General features: G+C 38.5%; 1 protein-coding gene across 1 annotated transcript; it reads left to right on the top strand.

Moving 5' to 3' along the window:
- Positions 1-412: 412 nt before the first annotated feature.
- Positions 413-10,026, top strand: LOC124862513 (sorting nexin-8-like). Its single transcript, XM_047356473.1, has 13 exons — positions 413-594; positions 1,225-1,352; positions 1,628-1,757; positions 3,577-3,767; positions 3,968-4,088; positions 4,650-4,786; positions 4,915-4,995; positions 5,101-5,261; positions 5,376-5,505; positions 5,586-5,654; positions 6,753-6,902; positions 8,839-8,988; positions 9,359-10,026. Exons 1-13 carry the CDS (start codon positions 558-560, stop codon positions 9,437-9,439), a joined length of 1,566 nt encoding a protein of 521 aa, XP_047212429.1. The 5' UTR covers positions 413-557; the 3' UTR covers positions 9,440-10,026.
- The last annotated feature ends 3,693 nt before the right edge of the window (positions 10,027-13,719 follow it).

Here is a 13,719-nt window from a genome sequence, read left to right as displayed (position 1 = left end):
TTTGATGTTTGCATTCGGAAAACTGCCCTACATTCCTTTTTCAGCAATTATTCATCTTGGTAAAGTCCACATAACGACATGGTTTGCATCCGAACCCTGTCTAAAAAGCTATCATCTCATATAGGTTCTAAGAACTAATAAAAACAAGAGCTGACGTCTACGATGTGTACGTGAAGGCAGCATTTTTTATGTGGACATAATTTTAAAGAATGAGGAACAGACAATAAACCTGCGGTGGTGAGACCAGATGATAAAAAGTTACAAATAAAGCCACGCTTACTTGATATTGTTGGTAGAATATAAACTGCATATTGCAGCGTGCTAAAGTTTAACACAAAGAAACATAGACTGGCATATTCACGCCCCCCAAACACTTAAAAAAATCCCCGCAGTGAAATAGCTTACGTTGCATCGCCAGCTGGCAGTGCGTGTTGGTGGCAACTGGGTCCACTTCAACAGGACTTGGACCTCAACAAGGGTTCACTACAACTTTAAGACGCAAATTACTTGTTTTTCCTAGTCTGCAGGAAATCACATGGAGGTGCTCTTGTGCTCACATGACAGTCCGAGCGATGGCAGGAGAGATCAATGAAGGTACAGTGCGAAAACTTTTTTAATCTCACTTGAGCCAAGGATTTTTTTGTGGCTTTATTTAATGTTTCCTCGGTGTAGCTATTTGCAAAACTCGCGTTAAAATGCGATGACTTTTCTACCCGCCGAGGTCGCGATTTGAACTCATCTCTAAGACGTTTTGAGTGACCGATCGGAAACAAGTTGTTGCATCTTGAAAGCTCCTCTTTATATTTAATCAGAGTTTTCTTCCCCAAACTACTGTTGCTCCTTTCTTTACCCTTGATCTACCAAAAAGACCAAGAAAAGTTGTTTAAAGTCTTGCTGTTTTCTCCTCTTCCTCCTAAAATCTTCTAAGGTGTGCCTTGCAGGAGTTATTTATAATGTCATAATAGATATCCCTCTTGTTCATTATTAAAAATATCTGTTAAGGATGCCCATTCTCACAATTTATCCCCTCTGTCATTTAAACTTACAACAATTTAAGGTTTCTTTGCAGAACAGATATGACACAAAGTCACACGTCATTTTGAAAAAAAAAATGACATTGATGTCACTCATTGTCTAAAGTAAGCTCTTGGTGTTTTACAGTTGATAAGATGTAACTCATATTGAGGCACATGTGATGGTATGTGGCTGTTGTTCCCCTTTTAGGTTCAGTTCCTGCCTATTACAGAGAAGTGTATGAGGCCATCCGATGCAGGACAGATGAGAGAGTGCAGGTTGAAGTTTTTGAGCGGCTCCTGCAAAGGGCCGGTCTCCCCAAGACGGCTCGCAGCCAGGTGAGGGGTTCCACAAGATGCGGTCAATGCAAAACACTAAAAATTAAGTGTAGCTAGAAATCAAATATAAGATATTTAATAGGGATGTAGTATGCATGAATCTATTGAAGGCATCATTCCCCCTTTTCTGACCTTTGATAGCATATTGTTCGCTTTGTGCCTTGTGAGGGCTTTTGTACACAGGAATGCAAACCACAGTTAAAGTTGGATCTCAGACGGAAAAAAGGTTGACCTTCTGTGTCATATTCTCTCCATCCACCTTTTGTTTTTCTCAGATTGCTCAGCATGTTGACTCCACAGATGGATTCCTTACCAAGCTGTCCCTCTATAAAGGACTGGCTTTGATTGCTGTTGCCCAGCAAGGGAAACAACCAAGCCCTAAACTCTTGGAGAACTACATACAGGGTAAGTGACAGTTGCAGTGACAGCAGAGTAGTAAAGGTTTCTGCTTAATGAGTAGCTTGGCGTCCAAAGACAACCTTAGAAAGGCCTCATCTGTTCATGTACAAAGTGCAAATCTCACTCTTTTATTAGCTTACATGGAAGTTTTCTTTGCCACTTTAACCCTGAAATAAACCCAACAGTTTCCTCACTGCAGTTACCAAGTTGTATGCTTTTGGGGATATTTTACCATAATGTTTTTTTAAGATATCCACATTTTCAACTCCATCACTTCTTTTTTCCCAGATAAAATGGCAACTAGTGTTCTGAACCTCCACAAACCTCAACATACTTTATATGATTGAACAACAAAATATTATTGTAATGTGGTAGGAAAAATTTACAAATCTGAAAGTGGGTTATGCAGCGTTGCTGAGTCAGTACTTTATAGAACCGAATTACATACACAGAAATATTTGTCCATTCCTCTTTGTGAAGAGAATCTGTAAACATAATTTTTCAAGTCTTGTCATATATTTTAAGTTGGATTACGGTCTGGCTGTAATTTGGCCACTCAAATGCTATGCTTTTATTGAAACCGTTCTCTTGTAGCACTGTCTGACTGTATGTTTAGGGCTGTTATCCTGCAGGAAGCTGAGTATCTGTCCCAGTCTCAAGTCTTTCTCTTTCTAACAGGTTTTCCTCCAGAATTTCCATGTATTTAGCCAGCATCTGTCTCCCAATCAGCTATGAACAGATTCCTTGTCTTTGCTCAAGAAAAATAACACCGCAGCATGATGCTGCCACCACTATGTTTGACTGTGGGATGGAATTATCAGGGTGATATGCAGTATTTGTTTCATCCACACATAACATTTTGCATGTAGACCAAGAAGTTACATTTCGGGGCTCATTTGACTTTGAGCTCTTTCTTCCACTGTGGCACTGCAAACTGGATAAATTTAGGCTGTTTTTCAACAATGGCATTCTTTTTGCTACTTTTGTATAAAGGTTAGAGCTATGGAGTTACCATGGGCCTCTTGGCTGCTTCTCTGATAAGTGCTCTCCTTGCCTGGGCGTTTAGGTGGACAACAATGTCTTGGTAAATTTGTAGCTATGCTATACTCTGATCCTTTTTCAGATGGATACGTTTCTCTCTGACCTGTCTGGTGTGTTCTGCATGATAAGGTTTGTTCACTAATGTCCTCTAACAAACCCCTGAGGCCCTCATAGAACAGCTCTACAGAGGTTGAATTACACACAGATGTACTCTATTTACCAATTAGGTAGCTGAAGACAGCTGGTCTCGCTGGAATTTATTCACGAGCATTAGGTTAAAGAGGGTTGAATATAAATGGTTGACAGACTAAATGTGGAGAATGTCAGTGGGTATGGATATTTTTGCAATTCACTGTATTTTAAGTGTCACATCCTCCCTCTCTCTTTGTGGGATGATGATGATGGAGGGATATTTAATGGTTTTGTTTACAGTAACCAGTATGAGCTTTACTGTTGAATCCAGTTTTGTTATTTCAGGTGTGGCCAGTATGGCAACTTGCTTCGTGCCACTTCCTCTTCTGCCCCAGAACTCGCTTTCTGAGTTTGTCTCAGTACATTAAATTTTATTCATGGCTGTCTTGGAATGTCCTGGGAGGAACTATAAAAGGTCACATGGATTACTGTCAAAAGTACTATTCTAGTTGGAGACAAACAGAAGGAAACAAAAACAAATCTGGTTTCAAAAAAATCGGCTTGCATTCCAAACTGTTTTGAAATTCCTGTCACTCCTGGAGTATTGATTCAGTCACGCAAAACAAATCTTGCTGAACTGTGTGGTTTACAGAGTTACCAAAACCCCAGCTCGGAGAGCCAAGGGAGCTGAACGCTCTGAGGATGCAGCCGGCTCAGAATGATGTTCTGACCATTTCAGAGACGCTGGAAAAGCTTCTGGCCAAAGACACAGTCCAGGTGGAGCTGATACCGGAGAAGAAGGGCCTGTTCCTCAAGCATGTGGAGTACCAGGTCACCAGCCAGGCAAGGATCCTAAAAGAAAAATTTGCAACATGTTCACGTTAAAAACAAATTATGAAAGTTATATTGTTTCAGTAAAAGGAAATACTCCACCTTTTATCAAGTAGTTTGCACGATTCATATTAAAAAAGACTCAATCAAAGGTATTTTTACCCATTTTGTAATTCTGTTTGATTATTTTCAAATTTGTTTTTACTTTTCAGCGTTATAAAATATCAGTTTATAGGCGGTACAGTGATTTCGACATCTTCCATGAACTTTTACTTCAGAAATTTGCCTACAGAGTGGTTCCAGCACTGCCACCCAAAAGGATGCTAAAGGGAGGTGGGTTACTGTGTGAACTGCACTGTTACATCTGTCTGTGTTTTCTTTATTCATTCATTAGATTCGGATTTTGTATCACCATTTCATAACTTCTTTATGTCTTGATTTGTTTTAAGATAATATGTAGAAATTCCTGGTTTAAATGTCGTCTTAATGTTTTTAATAGACAGAGATTTGTAAGGATTTTTTGCGGTCTTAGAAGAGATGTGTTTATAAACCTGCAAACAAAATGTGCAGTTCTCAGAAGCTTTTGCCTGACTGAGACATAGAGACTAGTGATGCATCAAATGAGCTTCTTTCACTTCCTGATGTCTTGTAGCTTTAGTCACCGTTGAACAGCCTAATATTGTGACTTTTGGTCGTAACAGACTATTTTCTAACATTTGTGCCAGTATATGTTCTCAGGTCTGAAGATATGCCGAGGTAATATCTGCATGCTAGCTCGGCCTTATGGGATTATGAGCATTTGTCTCTTGAGTTAAACTGTTCAGCTGCCTATACACCCTTCTTTCATTTTAAAGTAAATCTCTAAATATACATTTGTTTTTATTTTATCCACAGTCCTGACATCTGTGTCTGAGCATGAGTTCATTGAAGGGAGAAGACGAGCTCTGGGCAGATTTATAAACTTAGTGGCCCGCCACCCCGTCTTCTCCGAGGATGAGCTGGTCAAGACCTTCCTCACCTTCAGTGGCTCTGTATGTTTTTAAGTATTTTCTTGCACAATAAGCACTATCTGTACAACACATGGGAAAAAAACACATCCTGTTTGATTCACTCTTTGTCCTTTTCCACTTTCCTTCTCATCACCCTGCTTCACAAACAGGATGTCCAGACCAGGCTGCGTGACACTTGCAAGAAATCGGGTGACGAGTTCATGACCAACAAGATTGCAACCCAAGTGAAGGTTCGTTGTGGATATGATAATTCCAGGCGCACCTTGTCTTGTGCAGTTACTTTCGTTTAAAAACTGTAAACATAACAGAGGAAATTTGTTGGACCTGTTTTGCAGGAATATCTCCCAGCAGACATTCAGGCTCAGTTCTCAACTAGCAGAGAGCTGATTAAAAATATCCACAACAGCTTCCAGAGGCTGCGGGACAGAGCAGAAAAAATGGCTGAGCGCTCAAAGGAGAATGCAACTGATCTGCTTCAGTTTGGTCGAGAGCTTAGGTATTTTATTATTAAGGATCTTCAGTTAGTCCTCTCGTAGGATTTACGGGATTCAAATCCTGGGTAGTTGGCCCCTGCTATATTGTATTCTTTTTATTTTAATGTTCTCGTCAGTGCTCTGGGCTCAGATGCGTCGGCTCTTCCTTCCTTGGCCTCCTCACACAGCAGCTGGGGAACCCTGCGTCGGTCGTTGAAAAGCCTGTCGGTGGAGTTTGCCGTTTTATCCGACAAAGCCACTCAGCAGGTACAGCCTTAAGTAGATGCCTGCTGTGGTTTCCCCAAACCAACGCTGGGTGATAAATGTTACTCTGTTTATGTCTCCAGGGCAGACGGGAAGAGGATGATGTTGTGGAGAAACTGAACTTCTTCCTAGATTTGCTGCAGTCATACAGAGTAAGCAAGCAAGATCATAAATGATCATAAAAATGTAATCATTACTGCAAAAATAAAAACAAATGGTCTTCAAAATAGGTCCTACATATCAATCATTCTACAGTAATAAACATTTGCATGTTGAAAACATTACAGACATTTACGTGTGAAGTAGCTGTGTCACCAAGATTATTATTTGGTTATACGGTAAAGACTGACTGGTATTTGGTTTGAGTTACACTACTGCGTCATTCTCCCACCACCATGCTTTACTGGTGTTCTTTTTGTGCAAAACCATTTGGAATTGCTTCTCAAAAGTTATAAGTTAGTTTCATTAGACCATGATGCATTCTCTCACAAAGTTTGGAAGATTTTAGAAAAGCTAAGATGTTTTCTCTGGAAAAAACACTTCTGTCTTACAACCCTACTACTCAGTTCAGACATATGGAGAATACAGGGGATTTTTACTTAAAGAACACAACCAGACGTTGTTGGAAATACCTGCAGCTTCTTGGGCATTGCTGAAGCCTTCCTGACCAGTTTTAGTCTAGTCTTGATCAATTTTAGAGAGACATACAGTTTCTGGAATATCCGAATTGTTCCACATTTTCTCACATTATTGATTTACTGCCTCCACTGTGCAATGGTTTGTGTGTAGTACTGTATGTAGTAAAATGTTTTGCACACCTCTCCTGACTAATACATTTGTACAGTGAGATTATTTCAAGCTTTTGTAACCACTCAAATTTGGCTTTAGCTGAAAGATGCAAATGTCAGACGTATAAGGACAGCTTCATACTATACTATTATTATTTTTCAGTTGTATTGTAGATGACAAATGTCACGTTAAAGGTTAAAAAGGCTTGGCAGTTATTTCACATGGTCTCATTTTCCTTTTATGCAGCAAGATGTTATATAGGGCTGTGTAAACCGAACTTTGAACCTAGTTAATCTTTTTTTTAAGAACAGAATTTTTATTTGGTGAAATACTTTTCAAATTGATAAAATGGCCACTTTTGATTCTTAACATACTCTCTGTTGTTATATAATGCTGTTCTGAGGTGCATCACCCTGCCACTTTGAGTCAATCAGTAAAAGCTGCAACCTGTTTTACTCTAGGATCTATGCGAGCGTCATGAAAAGGGTGTGCTTCATGAGCACCAGAGAGCGCTGCACAAGTACGGCGTGATGAAAAAGCAGATGATGAGTGCCACAGTTCAGTCCAAAGAGCAGGCTTCTGTAGAGCAGCTGGAGTCACGAATCGTTCAGGTGATTGTTCTTTCAGTTCCTTTTTTTTTTGCCTACTTTTAAAGTTGCTGTGCAGAAGCTGAGCTAAGTCATGTTAAGAAAGCAATTAACTGATTGCATACTTTGTTTTCCTGGTGTTTTTTATTAGTGTGGAGGCAGCCAGTGTAGTTACTCTGTTTGCCATTTGCTCACATTTGTTTGTTAATTTTCCGTAAAAAAGTACATGATTTTATAAATATGTTTGGACCAGTTCATCTGCAGTTTGGACAGCTTTGAGTAGAACTGTTCTTCGCTATGTTCTGTTCTGTTCCCCTTATCACGTACTTCAGCATTGTTTTGTATTTGCCTTGTAGAAACATTATAAAGATCCATCTCCGTAATATTATTAAAACGTTAATTTTAGTAGTAGATACATTCAAACTGTGAATCTCATGTAATTTAGATTTAATTTACGGTGATATGAGTGTTTATTATTTGTTAATTTTGAGTATCATAGTATATACTTAGAAACATAGTATGTTACATTTCAGCCTACTAAACAGTATTTCTATGCACTGTATATTGTGTGCACTTAGTACTTGGTTAGGGCCACTTTTGCATTAATTACTGCATCAATGCGGTGTGGCATGGAGGCATTCAATATTTGGCACTGCTGAGGAGTAATACAAGCACAAGATGCTTATGTAGCAGCCTTCAGGCCGTCTGCAATGTTTGCTTTTCTGTCTTATCATCTTTTAAAAATATTCCTGAGATTTTCTATGGGGTTCAGGTCCAGCCAGTTTGCTGGACAGTCATTAAAGCAGGTAGTTATACTTTTGGCTGTGTGGGAGAGGTGCCATGTTCTACTAGAAAATGAAAACAGCCTCTAAATACAGCTTGTCTGCAGAGGGAAACACGAAGTGCTTTAAAATGTCCTGGTGGATTGTTGTCCATGTCCTGGATCTAAATCTATGTTTGGTGGCTCTTAAGTCACTGACTCCAGTAGCAGTCCAAATTCTGTTAACCTTCCAAAACTCTTGAATGGACTTCCTGTCACTGCTGCTTGTTCATTTTTTCTACCAGACTTTCTTCCACTAATCTTTCCATAAATACAGCAATCTGAAAACATCCAGCTTCTTCGACAATTAATTAGCCCTTGTAGAGGATATCAATGACGGTCTGCGGGACAACTGTCAAATCAGCAGTCTTCCTCGTGATTCAGTACGCCTTAACATTTCTACATTAAAATTCATGTTTTATTGAGCTTATTTAATTGTTTTATGGGATTCACATTTTGAACTAAATTACTCTTTTTGATGATATTCTAATTTAGAAGATTCACTTGTCAAACATTAACAGATCTCTTTTGTATTAAATAAATAATCAACTGAAAAAAATGGCAAAGTTTTTAGAAGTACCATTTGTTCTAACTAAGAAGGTTAATTTCCAACAACTGTTGAATAATGAAACACTTTATGGAAAAGCAATATTATTTGCATAGCACCAATTATACAACAGGTAATTAAAAGTGCTTTACAGAAAATAAGGGAGTAAAATGAAAATAGGTTAAGACCTTGATTCAAAATTATGCAGGACTAACAACTGATTTAATACACTGGTAAAAGAAGCCTATCCCTTGTATGAAGAAGATGCAATAAATGTTAATATGCGCAAACAAATAAAGTTGAAAAAAAGTTAATTTCAATTATTGCTGTTGATTCCTTATATAGAACAAGAATGTGACTTCCAAATGTCTGTGCATACCATGCAAACATTTCACAAATAAAATAAAAGCACAGAGAATATGATCATATACATTCCAAGATTCATCTTCTGGGGAAAGTGTCTTCTGATTATTGTATCATAGGAAATTCCTTCTTTAACAAAGGGATAAAAGCTTTCTCTTATCTGGCTCTTGTTTTCATCATTAGTTGAAATTCTTCATCAGTTTTGTACTGTTGTGTAATTCTTTTAACAGCAAGAAAGTGCCATCCAGACCATTGAGCTCCGCAACTATTTTTCCCTGTTCTGCCTTCATCAAGAGACGCAGCTTATCTTCAGCTACCTTCCAATCACTTCTCACATTCTCGGGGCTTTCGTTAACTCCCAGGTCCAAGGACACAAAGAGGTAAGGCTGTATGGAAATGGGTTTTCCTCTGGCTCGCCTCGATGTCGAGTCAGCACCTCTTCAGTGGGGATGGTCTATATAGTTTTAGATTGGATCTTACAGTCCAACAAAAGAACTAATACTGACGGTTGGTATGATGGGATTAGAGCTGCCTTATATTTCCCATGAACAAGCGCACATCACATACAGCAACATATCCTCCTTTTCTGTTTTAAAATAAGGTATATGTACATCAGATCTGTTTTTGTTCCATTTAAATCCAAAGTAAATCCTCTGGAATTTAATATAGTTTTGGATTAGGTTTTAATAAATACCTGACTAAAATATTTATACTACATAAACAGACTTTATTCTGTTTTTTTCTTTTCAGATGGGTGAGGTGTGGAATGAACTCCATCCAAAGCTTGGGTGTCTCTTTGGTAGTAATAACGGACTGAAACCTCCAATCTGAAACCCACATGCAGTGCAGAAGAGAAACACATGAATTGCTCTGTGAGCTAATGCTAAATAATTTGTAAGGCACAACTGTTCCCAGTCTATCACATGACATCTCATCCAGTAAGACGATTTCTATTATCTACAGTGATTAACTACATGTGTGAATTTGTGCTTTAGGGTATTGCTTTTATTTCAGAATTAGCTTTTACCAATGTTAGCACAGCAACAAGATGCTAAGACTTGTTATTCTATAAGGGACATAAGGTGGACTACATACAGTCATACATTTAGACACATTTTCTGAATCATCTGTTTACAGCTTTTTAGAAGTTGAACACACTAAGGCACTGACACTGAGATTTCAGTCTTTCTGGATGTTTGTTTAATCTCCTGTCAATTGCATTCAGTTTTCTGAATAGCTTTATCACCACAGAGAAGTTATATATCTGCAGAGTTTATAGAATTGACAATTCTGTGTGCTTTCATACATATATTTTGTAACGAACGTTTGTGAACCCTGTGGATTTTCTGCAAGAATGTGACCTGAAACATGAACAGATTTTAAACAGCTTCTTAAAGTCAATAAAAAAGACAAACATATACTTGGCCAATCCTTAAATTAAAATGAGTCAATATTATGTATCTGCAAGCAGCAAAGGTTGCCGATGCTCTAAAAGCAATTTTGAAAGTAAAATCAATTTCTTTTAATAGTGTGGGATAACATTTCAGTTCAACAATATTACATAGGAAACCAGGGCAATGCTTACTCATCCAGTAAACTGCTTTTTATATTGGCTACTGTGAAGGGTCTGCAAGATAATGCACTGAAAACAAGTTTAATGGACAAGCCAAAAAGCTGCACGAAAACAGGGGGTAGCTTTTCGTTGCTGCAGAAATCTTAGCTGTGAAAAATAAATGAATATGCACTCGTGGTAAAAAGAAACACCTAAAAATTCTATGGTTTTGTATGCATCTCAGTTTTGCGATGTGCTTATTTTCACAAACCTTTCTATTTTGGCATTATCTTTGTTTTATAATGAACAGCCTGGAAAAGATCTGATCATGCACATGTTAACACCTTACAATTGGTGCAAGGTGTGCTTTCTTTTTACAGTTACTTTACAGGGATTATCAAAATTTTAGGATTAGGTATCGGAGCATTTTTTTGCAGCCCTAGTGGCTTTTATGTTTCTCAGTTTTTCGACAGTGAGCTGACAGGGAAGGGGGAAGACATGCAGCCAAGGTCGCCTGAGCTGGGAGTCAAACCTGCGAAAGGCTCCGTCGAGAACCAAAGCCTCGAATATGGGTCGTGCAGTTCATTCCTGCATCGCCACCGTGCCCGCATCAGATAATTTTTGTGTATTTGCAATAAATAGGTCACAGTGTTTTATGTCACACTGAAAATTCAAGAAGGGTTAACAAATTTTCCAACCACAAAGTGGGAATCTTTGAGTTTCTCTGCTTACAATGTTTTTAAGGCTATTGAAGAGGGATGTCCTAAAACTGACACTGAACAAGGGACACAGTTGAATGTAATTGATGGAATGATAACCTGCCAGTATTGACAGTGTATCTCTAGAAAAACACAATATGCTGATTAATCACCACAGCTCATAGATAATTGAACTTCTTTTTTACCTTACTCTAGGTTATCTCTCTGTATTTAATATATTCTATTTAAAATTTTAAACTCCTATTTCACTTGAAACATCTTACATTTATGCACAAATATTTTATATTTCTAATAAACAAATTGAACGGACAATTATTAATTGTGATAAAGAAAGAAATCTGGGTGTAAGAAGCAGATTTAAACACTAAAATGACTGTTTCTAATCATACGACGAACAAGATTTAGCAAATACAGCATTTAGTCCTGATGGATTTAGGTTAAAAGTAATCTTATTTTTTCCAACATATTTCTGTTGACTGGATATAATAAACATTTTGAATGGGCCAGGCTAGAACCCTGACTAGAATCTGACACAAAATATGTGGAGAAAGCGCAAGATTAGGGTGATGGCAAGGAGGCCTTCCAAGCTCAAAGACTCGAAGAGCTCATATCCAAAGATAAATCATCAAAATGCCAACAGAAACATGCAAAAAGCTGCTCAGCAATTATAAGAAGGGCCTTATTGCTACAATACTCATAATTTGTTTTCTTTTGGTTATTGACATGGGTAAAAATTATTTGTTGGATTCCACCTTTTTGTACCAAAATGTAAATAAAGGTTCTGGTTGAATTCAATTCAGTTTTATTTATATAGCACCAATTCACAACACATGTTGTCTCAAGGCACTTCACAAAAGTAAAGTACATACATTCCAATTAGTCCTAACCATTGAACAGTGCAGTCGGAGTTAGTTATTTATTCAAATTGGATAAAAAGTTTTTCTATCTAAGGAAACCCAGCAGATTGCATCCAGTCAGTGACTTGCAGCATTCACTCCTCCTGGATGAGCATGTAGAGACCGTGGACAGTCACTGGCGTTGACTTTGCAGCAATCCCTCATACTGAGCATGCATGTAGCGACAGTGGAGAGGAAAAACTCCCTTGTAACAGGAAGAAACCTCCAGCAGAACCAGGCTCAGTGTGAGCGGCCATCTGCCACGACCGACTGGGGGTTTTCAGAGAACAGAGCAGAGACACAAAGAGAACAAAGAAGCACTGTTCCAGGAGTACTTTCTATGGGAAGGAAAAGTAAATGTTAATGGATGTAGCTCCTTTAGTCGTTTCACCTAGAAAGAAAGAACAGATAAACTCTGAGCCAGTTTTCAAGGTTAGAGTCTAAAAGAGAGCACATAGAGTTAGTCACAGTAAAAGCTCAGTCAGTAGCTATGTCTAGGAGAGAGAAAGGGTTAAACACTAAAAGACAGGGCTATGTGGATCATCGGTAGAGGGTGAGCATTTAGTTGTTGCCAGCAGAAGCTCGGATGATTCCCCTCTCCAGAAAGGTGTCACAGGTAGACACAGAGTCAGGCCAGGTGTAGCTTCTACGAAGAGAATAGAGAGAACAAGGTTAAAAGCTGAAATAACAGCAAATAATGCAAAATTGGAGAGTAGTGTGAGAATGTAGCAAAGAGGGTGAAAGTGGTCGTTATGTCCCCCAGCAGCCTAAGCCTATAGCAGCATAACTACACAGATAGTTTCAGTTCAGATTATTTAGTTAAACGGCGCTTATTTACAACAATGTCGTCTCAAGGAACCCCACAAAGGGTCCCACTGATGGTCATTGTTATACTAAAAACCACAAGGATTGGGATACCTCTCTCTGTCAGACTGATTATAACCATTGGAAAAGAGAAGGGGTCATACAGGTAGCAGAAATGGAGGGTGTGTTTGATCCTCAACCATAACTGAGCCGGTTTAGGCTAAACCTGACTCCCCCTTACTCCAACCAACAGGAAGGGAAGAAGACGGAGGTAAAAAATAAGGAAGATAGCTCAGGATAAACTAAGCTACTCTAACTATAAGCTTTATCAAAAAGGAAAGTTTTAAGCCTAGCCTTAAAAGTAGACAGGGTGTCTGCCTCACGGACTAAAGCTGGGAGCTGGTTCCACAGGAGAGGAGCCTGATAACTAAAGGATCTGCCTCCCATTCTACTTCTAGAGACTCTAGGAACCACCAGTAAACCTGCAGTCTGAGAACGAAGTGCTCTGTTAGGAACATATGGAACAATCAGATCTCTGATGTATGATGGAGCTAGATCATTAAGGGCTTTATATGTGAGGAGGAGAATTTTAAATTCTATTCTGGATTTAACAGGGAGCCAATGAAGGGAAGCTAAAATAGGAGAAATATGACCTCTCTTTTTAATTTTCATCAGAACTCTTGCTGCAGCATTTTGAATCAGCTGAAGGCTTTTAACTGCATTTTGTGGACATCCTGATAGTAAAGAATTACAATAGTCCAGCCTTGAAGTAACAAATGCATGGACTAGTTTTTCAGCATCACTCCTGGATAGGATATTTCTAATTTTGGCAATTTTGAAATCCTAGAAACGTGTTTAATATGGGATTTAAATGACATGTCCTGGTCAAAAATAACGCCAAGGTTTTTTACTTCATTACCGGAGGTCAATGTAATGCCATCCAGGTTAAGTGATTGACTAAGCAGTTTCTTTTTTTAAAGACTCCGGTCCAAAGACGACAACTTCTGTCTTGTCTGAATTTAGAAGCAAAATATTTAAAGTCATCCAAGTTTTTATATCTTCAAAACATGCTTGTAGTCTATCTAACTGGTTGGGCTCATCAGGATTTATGGATAAGTAAAGCTGAGTATCATCAGCGTA

The sequence above is a fragment of the Girardinichthys multiradiatus genome, chromosome X (genome assembly GCF_021462225.1).
Source record: "Girardinichthys multiradiatus isolate DD_20200921_A chromosome X, DD_fGirMul_XY1, whole genome shotgun sequence".
NCBI classification, from domain to species: domain Eukaryota; kingdom Metazoa; phylum Chordata; class Actinopteri; order Cyprinodontiformes; family Goodeidae; genus Girardinichthys; species Girardinichthys multiradiatus.
Note: the sequence above shows the minus strand (reverse complement) of the source record. Positions and strands in the feature narration are given on the sequence as shown.